The 22,848-nt window shown below is 38.2% G+C and overlaps 1 protein-coding gene across 3 annotated transcripts; it reads right to left on the bottom strand.

The window, feature by feature from the left end:
- Positions 1-1,307: 1,307 nt before the first annotated feature.
- NOL11 (nucleolar protein 11) lies at positions 1,308-21,636 on the bottom strand (the record flags this gene model as incomplete). Of its 3 annotated transcripts, none has more annotated exons than XM_082860475.1 (18): positions 1,308-2,720; positions 2,880-2,987; positions 5,091-5,183; positions 5,703-5,784; positions 6,227-6,457; positions 6,612-6,737; positions 6,905-7,089; positions 7,539-7,613; positions 8,462-8,550; positions 9,044-9,167; positions 10,330-10,406; positions 13,824-14,012; positions 15,388-15,532; positions 15,849-15,906; positions 17,049-17,197; positions 18,955-19,011; positions 19,128-19,241; positions 21,496-21,636. In XM_082860475.1, 18 exons carry the CDS (start codon positions 21,634-21,636, stop codon positions 2,604-2,606), a joined length of 2,160 nt encoding a protein of 719 aa, XP_082716601.1. In that variant the 3' UTR covers positions 1,308-2,603. The 3 variants fall into 3 exon arrangements, with proteins under 3 accessions (XP_082716601.1, XP_082716602.1, XP_082716603.1); XM_082860476.1 differs by having other exon boundaries at positions 5,703-5,781; XM_082860477.1 differs by having other exon boundaries at positions 6,227-6,442.
- Positions 21,637-22,848: the final 1,212 nt, after the last annotated feature.

The following is a 22,848-nucleotide window of genomic DNA, read 5'->3' as shown; positions in this document are numbered from 1 at the left end:
TAATTAAGTTATAAAAAATAAAAGTCCAGAGGCAGAAGATACACTGTCTATATGTGGTGAACAGAGGATTTACTTGCCAGAAAAAGTAACTGTTGCAAACCCTCAGAATTATTGCTCTATAATTGGGCAGATAAGATCTACTATTCAGTAATTTTATTCAATAACCATTACTGAACACTGATTATGTGCCAGTGGTCCTGTACTTAGAATGCATAAAGGGTAAGACAAAGTCCTTGCCTTGAAGAACTCAGCCTATAAAAGTCTCTTATCAATTATAACTTAATTAAAAAATAATCCTCTATATGTCCTTATAAAATCCTTATTTAATTTCTAAATTTAGTCTAACTTAGTCTGTAGGCAACCTAGAGATCATTTGCAACTAGTATTTAAAAGCAATTACACTTTTCTACTTATTTTAAAAATCAGTAATTTGCTTCCATAATATTTACAGGCCGAATTATTAAACTTTATAATAAAGACTTTATTAGGACCCTACACAGAAGTTCCTTCCAAACAGACAAAAGTTGGAGGGAACAGGGAATCTTCTTCTGGCCTCTCCTCAGTCAAAGGCCTCTGCTAGTTTGAACCCTGACCGGGCAAGTTTCATTGAAGAAGCTGTCTTCAAGTACAATTAAATCAGGAGTCGTGAAGAGCTTATTGTCAATCTATGAATTTCGTCTGCTTGTTTGCTCTGGCTGAAACAATTCATCAATCAATCTGAGATTCGTCTCTTATTATGGGTTCTTATAAATTAAATCATAAATAACTCAGAATCTAAAAACTGTGACAATCCTGAATAATCTTAACCCCCGTAAAAGGATCTGTAAATCATAAAGGATATGCTAAAGTTCAAAGTTTTTTTGTTTGGTTTGTTGTTAATTAATTAATTAATTTATTTTTGGCTGCGTTGGGTCTTCGCTGCTGTGCACGGGCTTTCTCTAGTTGTGGCGAGTGGGGGCTACTCTTCGTTGTGGTGCGTGGGCTTCTCATTGCAGTGGCTTCTCTTGTTGCGGAGCACGGGCTCTAGGTGCACGGGCTTCAGTAGCTGTGGCACGCGGGCTCAGTAGTCGTGGCTCACAGGCTCTAGAGCACAGGCTCAGTAGTTATGGCACATGGGCTTAGATGCTCCGTGGCATGTGGGATCTTCCCGGACCAGGGCTCGAACCTGTGTCCGCTGCTTTGGCAGGCGGATTCTCAACCACTGCACCACCAGGGAAGCCCCATAACGTTCAAAGTTTTAAGAAAAGCTTAGGAACGCATAATTTTATGTCTGGGTGCCTGTAAGTAATTCTTAAATGGTTCACAAAAAAGATAAAAAGACGATAAACATCGTGGAGACTCCTATTTTTCATTTCTGCTGAGAAGTACTGTATCACTTAGTTTAAATTGCCTGAGCAAAAGGTCCCACTTAAAGTGAGCATAACTGTTAATATATGCTGCTATTTTTGGTATTTCTTTTCTCTCAGATTAAAGAGAGATTAAGAATGACTAAGGAATTAACACAACATTGTAAATCAACTATACTTCAATAAAAAAAAAAAAACAAGAATAACAAGGGAGAACCTCTTTGTTAACTGCAACAGTTGTAACTAAACTTTACAGAGTGCCTGACCTAAATGAAGCCTTTCTCTAACGCAAATTAAGTTGAGCCATCAGGATTCTGTATAACATGGGCTCTAGAACCACACTTGAACTTATATTATGCGCTAGAATTTACTGGTATTTAAAAAATATATATATTGTGACCTTTCAGGTTAAAAGAGGTTTCAAAACGATTTATTCAACAGAGACTTTCACAGCTCATAAATGTTTCAAGTTACTCTTGGGAAACTTAGTTCATCACCTGAAAAAGTGATTTCACTTTTAACAAAAATAAATTTGAGTTTATTTTTAAGAAACAAAAGCATCCATTCCTTCTACATAAAGCCTTTCGTTTGTCCTAAACCCGAGTTAAAACAGGAAATTCTATGGTCAAAAGAGACTTTTTTTTTTTTTTACTATCTAGAAATATATTTCTGTAACTGAAATTAACATCCTAATCACAGAGGTAATCTGAGGGATAATGTTCAAGCCCTGGGTATGTAAGAAGGTAGTGCAAGGAGGTAAAGAACCGGAGAGGATGGCAGGAGATAAGCACAGGCGTGTACAAGGCCCCTTCCCACCCTGCCTGTGGAAACGCCCTCTTCTGTCCCCCATGAACACAGATGAGCTGGGACAGCTTCCGACTGTGATAAAACCATGTTTTTCCTAGAATCACTGTTTCTTCAATGGTGGTTTTTTATTAAAAGAAGAACTATTCAAATGGATGGTAAGAAATTCAGCTTGTATCAATACACAAATAAGCTTACTTAAAAACACCTCCGTTACATATTTTTAAAAGTTTCAGAATCTCTCCCCACCAGTGTCCATAAGCTAGAATAGCTTCACGTGAAACCTGCAGTCTGACCTAGGAGAATCAATAAGGGATGGTCGAGGTACTTGCTCGGACATTCCTCCTGTCACCGAAGAGACAGTCACAAACAAACACATCTCTTGCCTGGTTGAGTAGGAAGAATCCACATAAAAGAGCTTCATAAAACGTCTATGAAGGAGAACTGGTAATATCAGAAGAGTTCCAGCACTTCAATTGAATATAATTCTCTATTAGTCTTTTCTTGATTTAATTTCTGTAGCTCACGAAAACTTACTTCAATCTTGTTGAGCTCAGAACAAATGCTTATCTAAAGAAAAAAGTTCCAAAATAACTTTTACCATGACTTGTACATATGGATAAATCCTCCACAATTACTTAGGGCTATTCCAAGAAAAATTTTAATAAATTATAATTTTGGTGCTTCTTGGTTACAAACAGAATTCAGTATAATCAAATAATTACATACCTGGGATTTCACAAACTTGTAAAGACTTAACAGTAGCCTTTTTGCTTCTGGTATCATTACCACAACAGTAAAATTAGCATCTAGAAGTAGACATATCCAATCCAAAATCTGAAGATAAACAGGAAAAGGAGTTAAGATTTTAAATTTAATTTTAGGTTAATTCATTTTACAAAGTCCATAATAGTATCAAACAGTTATAAGAAAAAATAAGTCTTCTTTACAGAAGTCTGAACATTTTAGAGATGAAGGAATTTCTAAGCAATCGAAAAAGCCTCTTTTCTGCTTTTCTACTTGTCATTTTACAAGCATAATTGGATCTTTTCCATCAGATTAATCAGTAAAAAGAAAGCCACAGTGATATTTAATCCAAGGGAGAGCTAGCACTTTTTATTTTAAAAAATTCTTGATAACTACTCGCAGCTACAAAAAAAAGAACCCACTCATCTCCTATTCTGAAATATACACTATGACCCAAGAATAAGGTGTCATGTATTATAGATAAGGTACCAAGAACTAAAATAAAATTATTACTATACATTTATTAAAGTATCCTATGTAGTCTACACCTTCAAATGGTGTTGTTAACATGCAAATATCAGTGTCATGAAAAAGCATTAAGGAAACCAACTATCCATTTGCAGGGAGGGGGGAAAGCTGATACCTATGTAACTCTCTACACCAAAATAAACTTTATATGTATCAAAGAGTTAAACAAAGAAAAGGAAAAGAAATGTACTAGGGGAAGACAGGGTGGCTATTTTTACACTCTTAGAGTGGGAAGGGCCTTAAGCATGGCGTACCCAAAAAGAAGCAGTAAAGGAAAAGCCTAATAATTTTGACAGCATGAAAATTAAAAACCCATCTATGGCAAAAATTACACTAAAGCAAGTAAAAAAGAATGATAGGAAAAAAGTATTTGTAATATACTTCATAGAAACAGACTAATTTCTCTTAATATATGAAGAATAATTTATAAGGCAAAATGATAAAGACAGGAAATGCAATAGAAAAATTGGACAAAGAACCTGATTAGGCAGTACACAAAAAGGAATATAAATTGGCAAGAAATGATGGTCCACCTTTCTTATTATCAAAGAAATGCAAATTAAAATAAAACACCTACTTGTTACCTACTTGACTAGCAGAGAGTAAGGTCTCAGATCTTGGTGGCCATAGTACCTCTTGTCACAACCCTTTGGAAAGGTAGCCTGGCATTTTTGAAACTAAAAATGCATGCACCCTTTATCCAGTAATTTCACTAATGGGAATTTACCCAAGAGGTGTTCTCTCATAATATGCAAGAATATTTCTATAAAGATGCTCACTGAAAGTTTGTTTACAATAGCAAAAAACTGTAAGCAATTTAAATGCCAATCAATAGGGGACTAACAAATTACGATTTTCTATAAAATCAAATAGTATGCAGTGGTTAAAAAGAATGTGGCAGATGTATATAGCCTGATTCAGAAAATGTGTAAAGGGCTTCCCTGGTGGCGCAGCGGTTGAGAGTCCGCCTGCCAATGCAGGGGACACAGGTTCGTGCCCCGGTCTGGGAAGATCCCACATGCTGCGGAGCAGCTGGGACCATGAGCCATGGCCGCTGAGCCTGCGCGTCCGGAGCCTGTGCTCTGTAACGGGAGAGGCCACAACAGTGAGAGGCCCGCGTACCGCAAAGAAAAAAAAAGAAAATGTGTCAAATGTAGCAATGAGTGAAAAAAAGACAAGCTGCAGAATAGCATGCATGTGATCTAATTTGCATTAGGAAGACAAGAGAAAGATAAGTTAAGGTACAGAAAGCAAATTTCTAGACATAAATGCAGCTCTTAGTATTGGTTATCTCTAAGAGGGACTTGGGATTATTAGGTTATTAGGAGGACACTTATTATCACTCTCTCCCAATGAAGCTGAGGAAATTCTTGAAAAGGGTCACAATAAAGAATCAGGAATTTAAGATGAATTTAAGTTCCTTAGTATAGAATTATGGCTCTAAAAAATCCATCTACCAAATTGAGTGATCCACTCCAGTGGTTTGTGTACCTGGTGAGGGAGGAGGGTCATAGGAACCACGAGACAGGGAGAAATCAGTTCCTGGATTCCAGATTCTGATACTCTATATATATATATATATATATATATATATATATATATAAAACACTTTTTTATTTAACATATTTTTCCCAGCATCAGATCAAAATAAAAAGATTACCTCACCTGGTTCAGGGTTGGAGGGTGTATTCCAGGAAGAGTCATAGTAGCATTTTCACTACACTTCAGATAAAGGAAATACAAATACTGGAGAAATAGCTAGGTGTTGGGGGGGAAAAAGAACAATCACTTTGATAGGAAAATTTTCTCTATGTGAAGCTAACAAAGAGACCGGAAAGAATTTTAAGAGGCTACTGAATTTAACTGTACATCAAACAGATATGCTAGACATCAGGGGACACATGAATCAAGTGCACTCCCTGCCATCAAAGGAGAGTTCATTTGGTTTGGGAGGGGTGGGTGAGGAGCTTATTTTGTTTGTAAATAATAAGTAGAGAAGAGAGAATCCTTCTCTGGGCGATTCTTTTTAGTTCCTACTCGTTTCTAACTTAGATGGATGAACCCGGCCTTCGGGTCTGGCACCAGGAACACGTCAAGCTCTGCCTCCTCCAGGTCACTCTAGTCTCCCAGGCACGATTTTTCACCTTGAGGGCTGGGAAATCTCTTACTCAGATGAAAGAACTTTATAACCTTTCAAATGCCCTAGAAGCTGCGTAGAGTTAAGGAGCAACACTTAACCCAGAAATAAAATCCTGTAGGATTCGTAAGAACACTCACAGTGATGTGTTGTGCTGGGATGTCCTTCAAATGAGGCAGAAGAAACGTCTCGCTATATGCTGAATGAAGAATTGCATTTCTACTTGGGAATAAAGGAAAATCTCATTTCAACCAATAAAGACTTTTCTACTGAAATAATGAGTAATTCCCTTCCCCAGTAACATTTTTCTAAATTTATACAAAAGTTCTACTTTTCTAGAAGAGTGTTATCACTGAACATTCTCCTCGTCACTAGAGATCATCTGGAATATTTTGCTATTATAGATAATTGGTGTTTATTCAGTATACTAATTTTTAGAAGTGATAGAGCTTCTATCTTAGTACAGCTTCTTAAATAAGGTTTAAGTAAGTTGTTTGAACACAGCATTGAATGTAATCCATTTTCAAGCAGAAACTGAAAAAAATTGAAAAAAAGAAAAGGAAAAAACCACCTTAAATTATCTAATTACCCCTTAGTTTTTGCTTGGCATTTGACTACGTCCCTGGGAAAGAGACAATACAAGGGAAATGGTTTCAAAGGATACAGTAGCGCTGCTCTTTTCCCTGTAACAGGGCATGAAGTGCTCTCCTCTGTTGCAGCCTGAGGCTTCTCAATCAACTCCTGAGCACAATTCTCACAGTTATCTTCTTCAGGATTGAAACCATTTTGAAGAATTTCAGTTTGTTGTTCTATTTCCCCATCTTGTATAGTAGCAGTATAGTCAGAAACTGACTCCATATTGATATCTGTTTCTTGAAGACTGTCATCACCAATGCTATCATGTTAATTGAAAGCAGGAAATAATTCTTACAAGTAGTTGAACTTACTGGAAAATTTTTCATTTTCTAAGACTTTAAAGTTTTAGAAATAAAATAAAACAATAGATTAAAAATGCAGTGAAAGTAAAGGACCATCAGCTTCTAACTTACCTCAAGAAAATTTTTAAGCAAGCACAGGTGACTGACTCAGGGATGTCAGGGAACTGCTGTAGGCAGAGCTGTAGGATCTGCACATCTGTCTTTTCTAAGGCAAACTCCATTAAGCCAGGGCACAAGCTAAGACCAAAAACATGAATCATTTATATATATTAAGAAACTCTGAATTGCAAATAATTCATAAGGCTTTTAGAGTATAAAAATCAGAACTGCAAAAAACAAGGTCAAAAGAGTTATGTGTATAAAGTTTGGTGTACAGAAACATTTACCTGTATAGAAACATTTACCTGTAAGAAAGCACACGCGTTTGGATAAGCTGCATCAGACAGTTCCGAGGATAAAATGATGGTTCTGCTTTATATCTTCCCAGAAGTCCTATTACTACATCCCCAATAATAGTATGAAAGTCAGGGGTCCGCTTAACAGCCAAAAATTTACGTAGTTCTACTTCAATATGTTTTTCTGAATCTTTCTGAAAGGGCAGAAGTAAAGAGTTCAGTGTGGTACATTAATAAATGTCGCTCTGCACTTGAAAGTTCCTAGCTTAACATTGTCTTAAATCACTAACAGCATTCATGCATTCCTGTGAAACTGGAGTTGATACTACAATTTACTGGACAAAGACAAAATACAAAGAAGAAAAAAAAAACTCAAGGATTTAGAAATCAAAATTTCTAAGAAGCTAAATTACAAACATTCAATGCAAAGGTGAATGAGATATGAGGCCACCACCATCACACTGATCTCACAAAATGCTTAGAGTCAAATAAGCCAAAGCATCACTCTGACAACCTCAATATACTATACAAATGTTAGCCATAGCTCTAAAAATGATCACAAGAGGAAGACAGAATAAAAAGTACATAGGATTTCTTTTAACCATGAGTTGATTTTTCGTATTTCTAATATTTTAAAATTTACCTGTACGGCTGCTAAGAGTTGTGTGGATGGTGGGACCTCCGGCTGTACACTCACTTCAATTTTCCTTCTCCTTAACTGGAATTCAGTAAATTGATTAGGATCTCAAAACAACACAAAAGATGCAATAGACATTTAGAAGAATATAAAATGTCCCAAAGAAACTGGCACACTTTTGCTCTAATCACAAACTTTTTTTTTTTTAATTTATTTATTTTTGGCTGCATTGGGTCTTCGTTGCTGCGTGTGGGCTTTCTCTAGTTGTGGCGAGTGGGGGCTACTCTTCATTGCGGTGCGCAGGCTTCTCATTGCAGTGGCTTCTCTTGTTGCGGAGCACGGGCTCTAGGAATGTGGGCTTCAGTAGTTGTGGCATGCGGGCTCAGTAGCTGTGGCTTGCGGGCTCTAGAGCACAGGCTCAGTAGTTGTGGCGCAGGGGCTTAGCTGCTCCGGGGCATGTGGGAACAGACCAGGACTCGAACCCGTGTCCCCTGCATTGGCAGGTGGGGAATCTTAACCACTGCGCCACCGGGGAAGTCCATTCACAGGCTTTTTTAGGGTTTGGTTTTCTTATAGTGAAAAGTGGGTCTATTTCAACTTTTAACTTAAATATCTTTAAGGTTTTCATTTTTTCATAAATAAAATCTCTATACTCTATTATTACTAATTGCAAACTGGTCCATTTTTACACCTGGGTCTTACACACATGCCCATAAAAACTACTAGACGACATGTGTCACTTTCGGATAAGGGCTGTCAGGTTACTGGGTTCAAGCTTCAAATCACCCCATCATTAAGAGCAAGTTGTAAGAGTTGTACAAATATGAATTATTAAAATAATTCAGCCTTTTCTGTTTTTGTTTTTTTTTTTAGCCTTTTCTGTTTTTTAACATCTGTAGTAACATTTCTATTTCAACTACCAAACTTACGATTCTCTTTGACTGCTCTGAGTTCTGAGATCCAAGTCCATATCCCTGTGATGTTTCCCAGTTTACAAAATGAGTCATGGCATGAATGTCTAAGAAAACACAGAACACACAATTTCTGGAATTTTTTGACCTATTGGTATTTACCCAGCCAATCAATCAAACAAAGAACAATAAAACAACAACCACTCACGCACAATTCAAAAGCGGCTTTAAAGTCCATTTCATTCTACCAATAACCTCAGATCAGTAAATCATAATATCCTAAAAGGCTATGTGCCCAACAGATGAGGCCACTGGTAAACCAAGGAGGGAAAAAGCATTTCTGATTTTGTCTGCAGGACTTTCCCGTTGCCCCTAAAGTCAGAACGCTGGCGTTCAAAATGCAGCGTAGCTCTTTAACCTGCAGCAGTATCTGCAATGTGGACTGTTCCCAAGGTAGCTTCCTGACCAATAAAATCTGAATGAACACTGGCAAATTTCAACACTAAGAACAGGTTATGCAAACCGATAGCTGTGAAAATCTACATATCAAACTAGAAGTTTATAAATTGGTTTTTAGTAATAAAACATTTAAGTTCCTACCTGGATCTTGACTGTGCTTGAGTTTTCCAAGAGCACCTGCTAATGATGACACCTCACACTTGTATGGGATTACAGTTAGAAATTTTCCATGTAGCATAAACAAATTTTCCCCATGATACCAGAGCTACAAAAAAGTTATCAAAAATGTAAGCAATCCTTTTTCTCTTCTAAGATCTGAGTCAACAAAGCCATATAACTTATAACAATAACTTGTGGTGGAAGTAATCTTAATATAACAGAAAAGGATAAGGTGAAGTTAAGCAACTTTCCAGAATAATCTCATATGTTCAATTTATTAATTGAGGTAGGTTTACAAAGCTCTTATTTTTTGCCCATGTCTGAATAAAGCATAATTTAAAGATAATTTCTTTTGACTCATAAAAATTTGATCAACACATATATTTAAAATAAATGAATTGTTTAAAATAAATATTGTCAGTATTACACATCTATTAACGTGATACTCACAAAGGCTACTGTAACACAGGCAAACTGTTTTGATGTACGAAATGAAAAAAGCAGAATTTAACAGTTTCTGTCTCATGATCTCAATTATAAAATTGTAAAACTGAGACAGGTATATGAACAAAAAGCTCAAAGGAACACGGAAATCAAAAGTGAAGTTTGTTAGAGCAGTGGAATTGTGAACGGCTAATCTTGTGAAAATTACTTGTTTAAATATAAATTAGAATTCTATGCTAAGAAACATAGTCTCCTTATCCTCTAAGTACAATGATCAACAACATCCCATATCTTGATTTATTTATATCTTATATTCACTAAACAACCAGTACTTACTGAGTGCCTTTGTTAAGCACTGAAGATATGATGGAGAACAAAAAAGACAAGGTCCCTTGCCTCAGGAAGTTTACAGTCTGGTCACCTTAAATTTTAATTCTTTAAGTATTCTTATGTAATTCCATGATAACATTTAACATATAACCTAAAAGACTAATTTATTAGGCAAAGTAACAGCCCTTGGATATAGTTCAAAATACAAAAGTAGAAAGATAAAACCGAAGTGAGATTAAAAAGTTTTGTTAACTAGCTAACTGTTCTCTCCTGATCTATAATTAGCTTATAATTTAGTCTTTTGAAAGTGACAAACATAAGGAAACTATAAAAATAACCAAATTAAATATAACCTCGCAGGTAGAAAATATTTAATTTATTTTAATCAAAACTGATAAAATATTTAGATCCGAAGAGGTCTCTTCCCTTACAGTCTATTTGTCAGACACAAAAATAAGTACATTTGAAAAAAACCCCAAAGTGCAAAAACTTACTTGGCCGCTGGTCCCTTGTGGTAACTCTTTTGAAGTCTGTAGTGTTTGAAATTTTGTATTCCATATGGAGAGGCATTCTATAAAATAAGACATACAAATTCAGAAGTTGGGACTTCCCTGGAGGTCCAGTGGTTAAGACTCCGCGCTTCCACTGCAGGGGGTGCGGGTCTGACCCCTGGTTGGGGAACTAAAGATCCCGCATGCCTCATGGTGCAGCCAAAAAATTTTAAAAAAAAGTCCCAAGTTCAGAAGTCAGCCAAATATAAATATATGGTGCTGGGGGTGAGGAGAAGGGAGGGAGGGAGGAGGGAAGTCATAGTTAAACACATAGGTCTTGCTTTATTAAGAACAAAAATGAGTAATGAAGACAGAAATTCACAGATATGAGATATCATGACAAGAAGTGGACACATATGCAGGCAGAGGGCATATGGGAATCTGTGTACCTTCCCCTCGATTTTGCTGTGAACCTCAAACTTCTCTAAAGAAATAAAGCATTTTTTAAAAAAATTAATGAATTTTCTATTGAAGTACAGTTGCTGCACAATATTACATAAATTACAGTTGTACAATATAGTGATTCACAATTTATAATTATTATAAAATACTGGCTTATTCCCCATGTTGTACACATATGCTTGTAGCTTATTTTATACATAATAGTTTGTACCTCTTACTCCACTACCCCTATCATGCCCCTCCTCCCTTCCCTCTCCCCACTGGTAACTAGTTTGTCCTCTGTATCTTTGAGTCTGCTCCTTTTGTTTTATTCACTAGTTTGTTGTACTTTTTAGAGTCCACATATAAGTGATGTCATACAGTATTTGCCTTTCTCTGTCTGACTTATTTCACTTCGCATGTTCTCCAAGTTCATCCATGTTGCTGCAATGGCAAAATTTCATTCTTTTTAATGGCTGAGTAGCAGTCCATTATATATATATATATGTACACACACACAAATATATATACACACATACATATCTACACACCCACACCACTTCTTTACCCACTCATCTGTTGATGGACACTTCGGATGCTTTCCTATCTTGGCAATTGTAAATAATGCTGCTATGAACATTGGGGTCCAGGTATCTTTCTGAATTAGTTTGTTTTTTCAGATATATACCCAGGAGTGAAACTGCTGGGTCATATGGTAGTTCTACTTTTAGTTTTTTGAGAAACCTCCATACTGTTTTCCACAGTGGCTGCACCAATTTACATTCCCACCAACAGAGTACGAGGCTTCCCTTTTCTCCACATCCTCGCCAACACCTATTATTTGTGTTCTTTGTGATGACAGCCACTCTGACAGGTGTGAGGTGATATCTCATTGTGGTTTTGGTTTGCATTCCCCTGATGATTAGCGATGTTGAGCATCTCTTCATGTGTGTGTTGGCCATCTGCATTTCCTCTTTGAAAAAATGTCTATCCAGTTCTTCTGCCCATTTTTCAATTGGGTTGTTTTTTTGACTTTGAGTTGTATGAGCTGTTTATATATGTTGGATATTAATCCCTTATCAGTCATATCATTTGCAAATATTTTCTCCCATTCAGTAGGCTGTCTGTTCGATTTGTCAATGTTTCTTTTGCTGTGCAAAAGCTTTTAAAATTTAATTAGGCCCCAATTGTTTATTTTTGTTTTTATTTCCTTTCTGTTAGACAGATGCAAAAAACTATTGCTGTGATTTATGTCGGAATGTTCTGCCTATATTTTCCTCTTAAAAAAATAAAGTCGGGCTTCCCTGGTGGCGCAGTGGTTGAGAATCCGCCGGCCAATGCAGTGGACACGGGTTCGATCCCTGGTCTGGGAAGATCCCACATGCCGCGGAGCAACTAAGCTTGTGTGCCACAACTACTGAGCCCACATGCTGCAACTACTGAAGTCCGCACGCCTGGAGTCCGTGCTCCACAATGAGAGAAGCCACTGCAATGAAAAGCCCACACACCGCAACGAAGAGTAGCCCCCGCTCGCTGCAACTAGAGAAAGCCCGCGTGCAGCAACGAAGACCCAACACAGCCAAAAATAAATAAATAAAATTTTAAAAAGAAAAAAGAAGTCAATACAGATGCTGCTATGGAAGGCTCTCTATGATATCTCAGGTAAGTGGATAAATTAAGGTATACAACAGAGGATAAGGTATGCTACCATTTGTGTAAAAAGAGGAAGAAAAATAAGTAGTAGTATTTGCATATATTTTAAAAAACTCTGGAAAGAGACATGGGAAACTTTACTGAGGTTACTGAGTTTTTTGGGGGTTAGACCAGGAACTAGAGAAGGAGGATGGGGGTTGAGAGAGGAGAAGCACAGCTTGGTAAAGTGGCTAAAAGCCAGGACTTAAGAATGGTAACATATATGGCATAAGAGTCAACCTACTTGGGTTGAACCCTAGTTCCACTACTTAGTTACCTAACATCTCAGTTTCTCATTTGTAAAATAAGGGTGATAATAACTAGACTTTCTCTCATAGGGTTGTTGGAGGATTAAATGACACAGATAATGAAATAATACAAGTAAAACACCTGGCACAGGACAGTATACCATAAGTGGTAGCTCCTATCTTAAAAAGAAGAAACAAAACAAAATACACAAGGATGGCCATATCAAGTTTGTAGTCAATAGGGAGCCTGGCCTGAATAAAGCAGAGAGTTCTTGCTTTGAAATTGGGAGAAGAGACTGGAAAACGTGGACAGGGTCTAGACTGTGGCGAGAGCTGAATGCTAAACCATAGATTTGGAGTTTTATAGTGTAGGCTGGGAGACCCCAATCTTGCACTAGCCAGGAACAACTGTGTCCTTCATGATAGACTACAATTGTCTGTGTGGAGGGGTGTTTGGGGGTGAGGAGGTGAGGTGATGATGAAAATCCTGCTCTGAAGTCACAGAGACAAAAGGCTCACTAGGGCTTCCCTGGTGGCGCAGTGGTTGAGAGTCCCCCTGCCGATGCAGGGGACACGGGTTTGTGCCCCAGTCTGGGAAGATCCCACATACCGCGGAGCGGCTAGGCCCGTGAGCCATGGCCGCTGAGCCTGCGCATCCGGAGCCTGTACTCCGCAACGGGAGAGGCCACAACAGTGAGAGGCCCGCGTACCGCAAAAAAAAAAAAAAAAAAAAAAAAGGCACACTAGTAGTCCCCAAATTTCAAGCTGTCTAAGACTAATGAATTTATATTCTGCTAACATGTCACCAAGGTATGAATTCAATCCTCTACTGCAAGTCTTACCAATGTTTCCAATGCCTACAGGCTGGCACAGATATTTGCAGTTTTTATTTAAGACACTGGTGACAAGCAAGGTAGTGAGTGATATAGGAAATGTTTTAGAGAAACTGATCAAGGCAAGATGAAATCAAAGACCTATTCAAGAATTAAGAAGCTACAGTGAAAAAGAGAATGAATTAGGGTGGTAATAAATAAATGAAAAAGAAAGAGGAGACTTAAAAGTACACTTTGATGGAAAAAATCCAAAGGACTTCTTAACTGATTGGATTTTAGTTACCCTTAGAAGCTGATAGTGGTGGTCCCAGGACTGCTACGTGATCTTGATCCAGGATGGTGAGTGCAACACCACTTCGAGCATTGCCAGACACCACGGACTTGAGCAACAGTGATGGAACTACCCTCTGATTTTTTTCTGGGTCACTTGGATGTACTGGTATCAAGGTTTCATATACACATCCATCAGAGCCTGTTGGAAACAAGTATTTATTGTTCCTTATTGGATAAATGATAGTTCTATATCTGTTATAATTAAATGTACTAAGTTGTTAATAAGATTTTACCAATTTGATAGAGAATCCAACCAGAAAAATAAACAAATGTAATAATCACATCACTCTATGCTTTCCCATAAAGAATATACTACAAACCTAAAGTTGATGGAGGAGAAATATTAATAAAAATCTCAGTAAGAAATGTCATGATAACCATGAAATAAAAATTGTAAATATCTGTAATAACTTAAAATATGAGGGGACTGCCAGGAATACAGACAATTCAATCAGTAAAAGGCTGTATCTCTTATTAGAAATTAATTAGCATTCTGGTCTAAATATTACATTTCTTGTTACTCCAGCACCCTAAAACCTTATTAAATTGCTGGGTTTTGTAGGTCAATTGTATTTTTGGCAATTTCATGTGGTTCTAGCTATGTTACATGAAGATTTTATGACCCTTTGGTTCAGATTCCCTTACTTCAATGTTCAAAAGCTAAAACATAACTCACAAACTTCTGTGTAACAATTAATATGTCCTATAGGTTAAACTTTAAGAAAACCAGTCCCTCTTAAGCAAAGGTATTAAGCGGATTCCAATGACACTCTAGACATGATGAACGAAGGGAGCCTTTTTCTTAACAGCCACTGCAAACGTTTGCACATTGAAAAACTTCACAAAGATTTTAAACTGTGATAACATGAAAATGTTTCCTAAATACTGGTCTGTTTCTTCCTCCCTTAACCTTCCCAAAACAACTTCAAAAGAAGCCATAAAGGGCTGGGGGGAGAGAAGACCACAAAGGCATTTTTTCCCCCAGATGCATAAGACTGGGATTAAACCTCAGAACATTAAGTAGAGGTAAACTCCAAGGAATTAAAAAATAATCTGTAAAATGGTGGCTAGTAAGAGTCCAAGACTGCTCTGTTAGTGTCCTTTTACCCACCTGTCTCTGTCACTGCTCAAAAGAATGGCACACTATAGGTTGGAAAAGAGGAATGGGGAGGCCATGCAGTACCAACCTTAGGTATTTCATGGTTCACTAATTACAATATCAAAAAAACTGGACTTATCATAATAAAGAGTGATTTTTCCTTTTTTATTGGTATTATATTATTTATTGCTTATGATAAAATTTTAAGACATAAAATTTACCTGCAGAGAATTACTGACCTATTGCGTGACTTGACATGGCAAAATGCAAAAAGTGAAGGTATAAATGCTTGTAAGGAAGCATGGAAAGGGAAATACTACACAGAAAACTGTAAAAACTGAAGACTCGAACTTAAAACACTATCCTGTAATACCCCTTTATTTATAAACTCTGAAAGTTTAAAAAAAATACTTACTTAATGACATCAGAGAGATGAATTTCCGATGCACAGATGTACTAAAACTCTGTGTAACCGATTTTTCTTCTTGTCCAAGTAAAAGTGTGTATTTGCTTAGGATACGTGAGTTAAACTTTTGTACATAAGCAAAGTAATTTCCATGCTGGAAAATAAAAAGTTATTTTATTTTAAAAATATTCCCATTTCCACCAACTATATTTAAATGTTGAGACCAGCTGTTGCCCCACTGTAATTACTTTAATGAGTGCTTAAAAACCTCTTGTCCAATTAAATTTAAAAAGTTATAAAATATATTTAATTCAGGCATAGAAATAATTATAACTAATAGATTTTTCAGCATTTTAAAAATATATTAAAATTTTCTGAAAGAAATACCAAAGTCCAATTTTAGTTTTAAAAATCATACAGATGACTCTGAAATGTCACAAAATGGGCCAGGAATTAAAGATATTGCTTACTTTTTCAGTAATAAAAATCAGCACAGGATGCCTAAATACCATAAAAAACTTTGTCCACCTAAAAAAAGAAAAAGAAAAATTATAAAATGCAAAATCACCAGTTGAAACACACCATCAATCTAAATTTAAGAGATTATCTTTTATTAAATATTTTTTAGAGCCAGAGAGGTAGCAGAGAACACTTAATTCAATGTTTCAAAATATCTACCACAGGGACCTAGAAGGCATTCCTCTGTCAAATGCATCTCTGGATTAAATGCAAGTTGCTGAGCTTCCCAGAACTTTAAAGACAATAACGTGAACTATAAAGTACCAAGGGCATGTAAGACAAGATGCGGTGTTCCCCAAACTTAATTGACCCACCCCTCCTTTTTTCAGAGTCATTTTGGGGCCTAGTGTTCTCAGGAAAACATTAGCGTCTCACCTGCCTTCTTCAAGTGACAGCGGGAACTGAGGCATAGGGAGGGTAAAGGGCCTGTAACCAAGGCTGCACAGCCATTTTCTGGCAAAGTGGGGATTAGAACCCAGATTCTCTACCTATATCTTTTTGCGTAAAGATTTCCTCCAAATACAGTTGCTCACACTTTAGAGGCATTCATTGGGTCTGAGATATAACTGGTCACTGTCCACATTGTTGAGTGACTACGTACAAGTCTTTGCTTGGACCTTTAAAGATTTAGTTTACACCAGGTGGGCCGGGAGGGGCAGCAAGTTAACCAAACAGGAAATGGGATGAAAGAATAGGGATTGGATAGATGTAAAACTGTGAGATTTCCTTCTATCATTTGTGCGAGTCATTTCCCAAGTTTTATTCCAGAATCTGGGAAAGAAGGGGTCTCAAAGCATTATCCTGATTCCACTAACAAGCTGCACATTTCTTCAGGCGAAAGGGTTCTGATCTTGGCAGTCAGGGCTATATGACAGAAGATTCCGGTCTTGTGGGATTACTCACTTAATTTTCAAATAACTGACTATCCAGTTCTGTTACTAGGACAGGACTCATTTGGCCCCAGTTTCCTCAGTCACTTATCACGCCAGAGGCTTTTGAGGGATGTGATTTTGGCTACTGTCTTTTAGACGGTTTTCAATCAGCTTACTTTTATCATGTTTATAATCAAAATACTTTTGAACAAGGCAAAGAATATAAAAAACACAGAGTGCATTTTCTTTTTGGTAAAAATTACAAGTATTAGAACTTACTTAATCACTTCTTCATCAGAGATAACAGTTTCAATTTTCTGCTGGGGCTCTGCAAGCAAGGCCTCTAAACCACGAATGGCACCTTCCTTGAACAGCACCAAGGGTTCTGTCCCCTGTATTGAATGTATCCTATATACCTCAGCGGACAACTAAAAGAACATAAAAACATTTAAATTTTTATTCTAAAGGAACTGCCACCTAATAGAATCAGGACATTTATAGAAGACTTATCTTTTTTTTTTTTTTTTTTTTTTTTTTTGCGGTACGCGGGCCTCTCACTGTTGTGGCCTCTCCCGTTGCGGAGCACAGGCTCCAGACGCGCAGGCTCAGCGGCCACGGCTCACGGGCCCAGCCGCTCCGCGGCATGTGGGATCCTCCCGGACCGGGGCACGAACCCGTGTCCCCTGCATCGGCAGGCGGACTCCCAACCACTGTGCCACCACGGAAGCCCCTATCTTTTTTTTTTTAAAATAAACTTATTTGTTTATTTTTGGCTGTATTGGGTCTTCATTGCTGCGCGCGGGCTCTCTCTAGCTGCAGCCAGCAGGGGATACTCCTCGCTGCAGTGCGCGGGCCTCTCATTGCGGTGGCCTCTCTTGCTGCGGAGCACGGGCTCTAGAGCGCAGGCTCAGTAGTTGTGGCTCACGGGCTTAGCTGCTCCGCGGCATGTGGGATCTTCCCGGACCAGGGCTCGAACCCGTGTCCCCTACATTGGCAGGCGGATTCCCAACCACTGCACCACCAGGGAAGTCCCGGAGAAGGCTTATCTTTAAGGGACTGATTTGCTTTCATTTTTACTCAATTTTGTTTCATAATTATGTATGGTTCCAAAGTTAAATCTAACATAAAATACATTCAGAAGTCTAACTTTTGATCCTATTCTCTATCCTCTCCCCTGCTCACCCCCATATGTAATCACTTTTATTCATTTTTGGTTTATCTTTCCACTGTAAATACTGGAGGTTAGGCTATAACCTGGGTCTCTCAAAACTGGAGGTGAGGAGAGGTACAAACAAAGGCACTAATGCAGAGTTATAAGCGGTTCTGGTATTAGAAAAAGAAAGATGTCATATATAAATACATGAGCCACACACACATATATATATATATGTTTGTGTGTGTGTGTATGTATGTATGTATGTATACATAGCCTGCAAGCCCAGGAAAAGAAGTTAACACCATATGTAGGATTAAAAAAACAACAAAAAAAACCCATTGTGTAAAATTCAGGATCGTGTTACTTCAGGGTAAACAAAATGACTGGAGCCAGGTGGCAGCACAGGTAGCTGGCTAGAGGTTTCAAGGGTCCGGGTGACAACTGCGGTTTTATGTGAATCAGCTCTGTTGTGAACCAATTCTAAAATATGCCAATCGTATTTAGAGTTAGACATTTAGAGCCATAAAGAACTTTCAAGATTAACCTAGTTAGAGATCTTCATTTTATAAGACAAAGTTAATTAACATACTTTAGGTCATTAGGAGAAAAGGAACAGTTAGTCATGGTTCTTTTTCACTGCAGTATGTGCCACTTTAAAAATGTATAATGCATAAAACTTGCAGGGTCTGTTCTACCTATTTTAAGAAAGAACAATGAAGTTCATTTGCTCTTGCAAGGGACACACCACAAACATTTAAACTCATGGAAATAACTATAAATGTATCATTCATGAACTATTTAAATCCTCAACCTCATATGAAAATAACATATCGTGTAACATTTTATAACATATTAACTCATAAGTTGAGACATTTTACCAAGACATACTGTAGGATAGCTAGAATGAAAAACTGGTTATAACCTTTATGTCATGTTCACAGACACTTTAAGATAAATAACTGCTACATTACAAATTATTCCGTCTCACCAATAAACTAAATAAATGTGTTGGAAAAGCCAAAGACTTACTGTCGCTTTAAATACTTTATCCAGGTTTACGTCTTCATTATTCCATATTCTCAAGACCTGAAATAAAAACATACAAGTTAAAAAAGCATTCCAATTTCCATTTACATACAACATGAATAGTTAATAAAATTTGATTTGTTTTGTATATATTATATAAAAGTTTTAAAACTCACCTTATTATCATGTACAACAATATACTCTCCAGTTTGAAAGTTGCACACAGCTGGACATGTTATAATTTGACCTTGTTTCACTGACCAGCTCCCCAAGGGTTTCTGATCAGAAACCTAATGAAATGAACATACAATATTCAAAAAGTTTCAGACATTAAAGCAATTAAATTTACATTCGGAAGAAATCATTAAAATGATAGCATTTAACAAATCTCCTAAATTAAAACAATAGCTAGTCACAAAAAGACAAATACTATGTGGATTCCACTTAAGACAGAAAGTAGAATGGTGGTTGCCTGGGGTTGGGGAAATTGGGAGTTATTATTTAATGAGTACAGAGTTTCAGTTTTACCAGATGAAGAGTTCTGGAGATGGATGGTGGTGATGACTACACAACAATGTGAATATATGTACTTAATACCCTGAACTGTACACTTATAGTCATTAAGATAGTAAATTTTGTTATGTGTACTTTACTACAATTTAAAAAAAAACTTTAAAAGAGTAGTTAAAATGAAAATATAAGTTCCTAAAGTGAAAATAAGTAAATTAATATCGGCACTTTGATAATGAACAATATTAGTATATTTAAAAAACTGATGCAGTTGTGCCCTTGAACAGGGGCATGAGAAACAGAATAAGGATAGCTGGCATCATGCCAATTCTAATCAGCCACTCTATTCCTATGCAGGAACTGCAAAAAGTCCACTTGACAGCCAGGTAAAAACCAATGGTGTCTTCAGAAGCATCAAAACAAGCGAACAGTATAGTGTACTGTTGGCAACCTGTTCCCCAAACTTCAAAGCAGACAGCTAGCTTTTTTTTAATTGAAGTATAGTTGTTGCACAATATTATATAAGTTACAGGTGTACCATCTAGTGATTCAGTTTTAAAGGCTATACTCCACTTATAGTTATAAAATATTGGCTATATTCCTCCTGTTGTACAATATATCCTTGTAGCTTATTTTATACATAACTGTTTATACCTCTTACTCCTGTATCCCTATTTTGCCCCTCCCCCCTTCCCTGTCACCACTGGTAACCACTAGTTTGTTCTCTATATCTGTGAGTCTGCTTCTTTTTTGTTATAATCACTAGTTTGTTGTAGTTTTTAGATTCCATACATAAGTACTATCACAGTATTCGTCTTTCTCTGACTCTCTTCACTTAGCATAATGCCTTCCATGTTGCCGCAAACGGCAAAATTTCATTATTTTTTTAATGGCTGAGTAGTATTCCATTGTATAGATGTACACCACTTCTTTATCCATTCATCTATTGATGCACGCTTAGGTTGCTTCCATATCTTGGAATGGAAGATAATAAATAATAATAAATCATGCTGCTATGAACACCGGGTGCATGTATCTTTTCGAATTAGTGTTTTTGTTTTTTGGGGTTTTTTTTGGATATATACCCAGGAGTGAAACTGCTGGGTCACATGGTTGCTCTATTTTTAGTTTTTTGAGAAATCACCATACTGTCTTCCATAGTGACTGCACCACTTTACATTCCCACCAACAGGGTACAAGGCTTCTCTTTTCTCCATGTCCTCACCAACATTTTTTTGTGTTCTTTTTGATGACAGCCATTCTGACAGGTGTGAGGTGATATTGTGGTTTTGGTTTTCATTTCCCTGATGATTACCGATGTTGAGATACCCAACTTCTTAAAGACACAGAAAACTGTTCAGCAGCTCACATAGAAAGAATTACTTTCTATGGAACCACTAAAAGCAAAGTTTAGAAAATGTGCTAAAGCAGTCCTTAGGCTAAATGGGGGGCGGGATGTGTAGAGTTCAAGGGACGCAAATCCAGGATTCACAGGGTGAACCATAGCTGGAAACAGGTCACTCGGAATCAAGATGCCTACTAAACTGCCAAGAAAGCAAAAAGCCAAAACAAAACACCGACAAAACTTTCCCTCTTAATGAGTGAGTAAGAAGCGTACGGACACAAGGTTAAAGCACTGTTTCTGGCGGTGACACCTTCTCCCACCCAACCAATCTCCGTTCAACCCTTCTGCGGGCAGCTGGGGTGACAGAGACCCCAGAAGGGGATCTTAGCAAGGATATCTCCGGGAGATATGAAGCGAAAGCACAGGTTTCCTCTCCTTTCCTTTCCTTTCCGAATCTAGCCCACGTGCACTTAGACGCTCTGCCACCTGCAATTCGGAAATATGCCTCTCCGGGAAAACAACCGAGTCAGATTCTAGACCTCATTCAGCGTCCCCAAAAGGCCACAACGGCTCTCCGCTAAGCCCGCTGCAAGACCTCTTTCCAAAGCTGTGAGAAACCTGAGGTTCCGGCTCCGAACTCAGAAAGGGGCGAGACAGCAGCGGGGGCGCTCCGATCCTATTGCTCTCACCTTATAGAGGATGACGGTCCTGCCGCTGTCCGTCACTAGAAACTGGTCTGTTTTGTCGCTCTGCTCCACTCCAAGGGGTCCGTCAGGCCCGGAACCCAGCGGTACCGCAGTCAACGTGAAGCCTTCCTCCAAGGCTGCCATTTTGGTCCAACTTACGGAAGGCCGCGCGTCCGTCCCGGCAGGCTTCGCGCTTTCTCTCGTGAGAACTGGATTAGTTCTCGCCGACTGGATTAGTCACTCGCTAACTGAGATACCTGCTCGTTGAGCCTGCGACCTCTGGCGGGTAGAGATCGCTGGCGGGTAGAGATCGCTAGCGGCGCCGCGGACGCCGTCGGGTAGGCGGGGCCTGGAGTTTGCGTCTAGACTCCGCTTCCCAGGCCACACCACCGAGTCCCGGTGTACTGCTCTAGACGGGAAAGAATGGGCGGGCGGGGGAGATCTTACCTGTTAGGTACTGCATCCGCTGCCCCTTATTCAGCTACGGACTTGAGAGGCTGAAGGATGAGCGTGGCAAGTGGCCCAATATAAATAAACTAGATTTTTTTATTTGAAGCGAACTCTGGGAATTACTAACACGGCTTCATAGAACAGTGTCCCAAAGGAAAAATATTTCTCTCTTCAGATTAACTCTTCATAACATGCTGTACCTAACTGAAATGCCTAATACCCCCTGCTTCTCAGAACCCGCCACAAAGGTCTAGTCTGCAGCCTTTTGGGCCTCCCAGGTTGTCTGTCCCCCCTGGCTCTCTGAGCACCCGCGGGGAAATATCTCCAGGTTACAGGAAATTCAGACTTGTCTGATGAAGCAGGTGACGTTCAAGATCCCTCTGGGCAATTTTTGGCAAGACCATTTCTGGGAGAGATTTTTAAGGTAAACATGACTGATTCAATCAATAATATAAAAACTCAAAAAAGATAAATTATGCATGTTCTTAGGGCGAAACCATGTAAACAGGCAATTATTAACAGATATGTACTATGTGCTACATCACAAAGCAAAATGCCTCCACATCAGTTTAGATTAAGCATCCACACGGATCACCTTGTGTGTGTTTGCTCGTGGCCACAGCATTATAACACAGGAGATAGGAGATTATGCAGCTATTATGAAAGAATCAAATGCCTACAGTAAATTCTTTTTTTTTTTTTGGCCTCACCATGCAGCATGTGGGATCTTAATTCCCCGAACAGGGATGGAAACTGTACCCCCTGCAGTGGAGGCATGGAGTGCTAAACACTGGACCGCCAGGGAATTCCCTACTGTAAATTCTTAATAAGGCTAATAGGTCTTTTTTTTTTTTTTAATTTTTTTTTGGCTGCGTTGGGTCTTTGTTGCTGTGCGCGGGCTTTTCT

This window comes from Leucopleurus acutus (genome assembly GCF_964270905.1).
Source record: "Leucopleurus acutus genome assembly, chromosome: 19".
In the NCBI taxonomy this organism is placed as follows: Eukaryota; Metazoa; Chordata; class Mammalia; order Artiodactyla; family Delphinidae; genus Leucopleurus; species Leucopleurus acutus.
The sequence above is the reverse complement of the archived record's forward strand: the minus strand, read 5'-3'. Positions and strand labels throughout refer to the sequence as shown.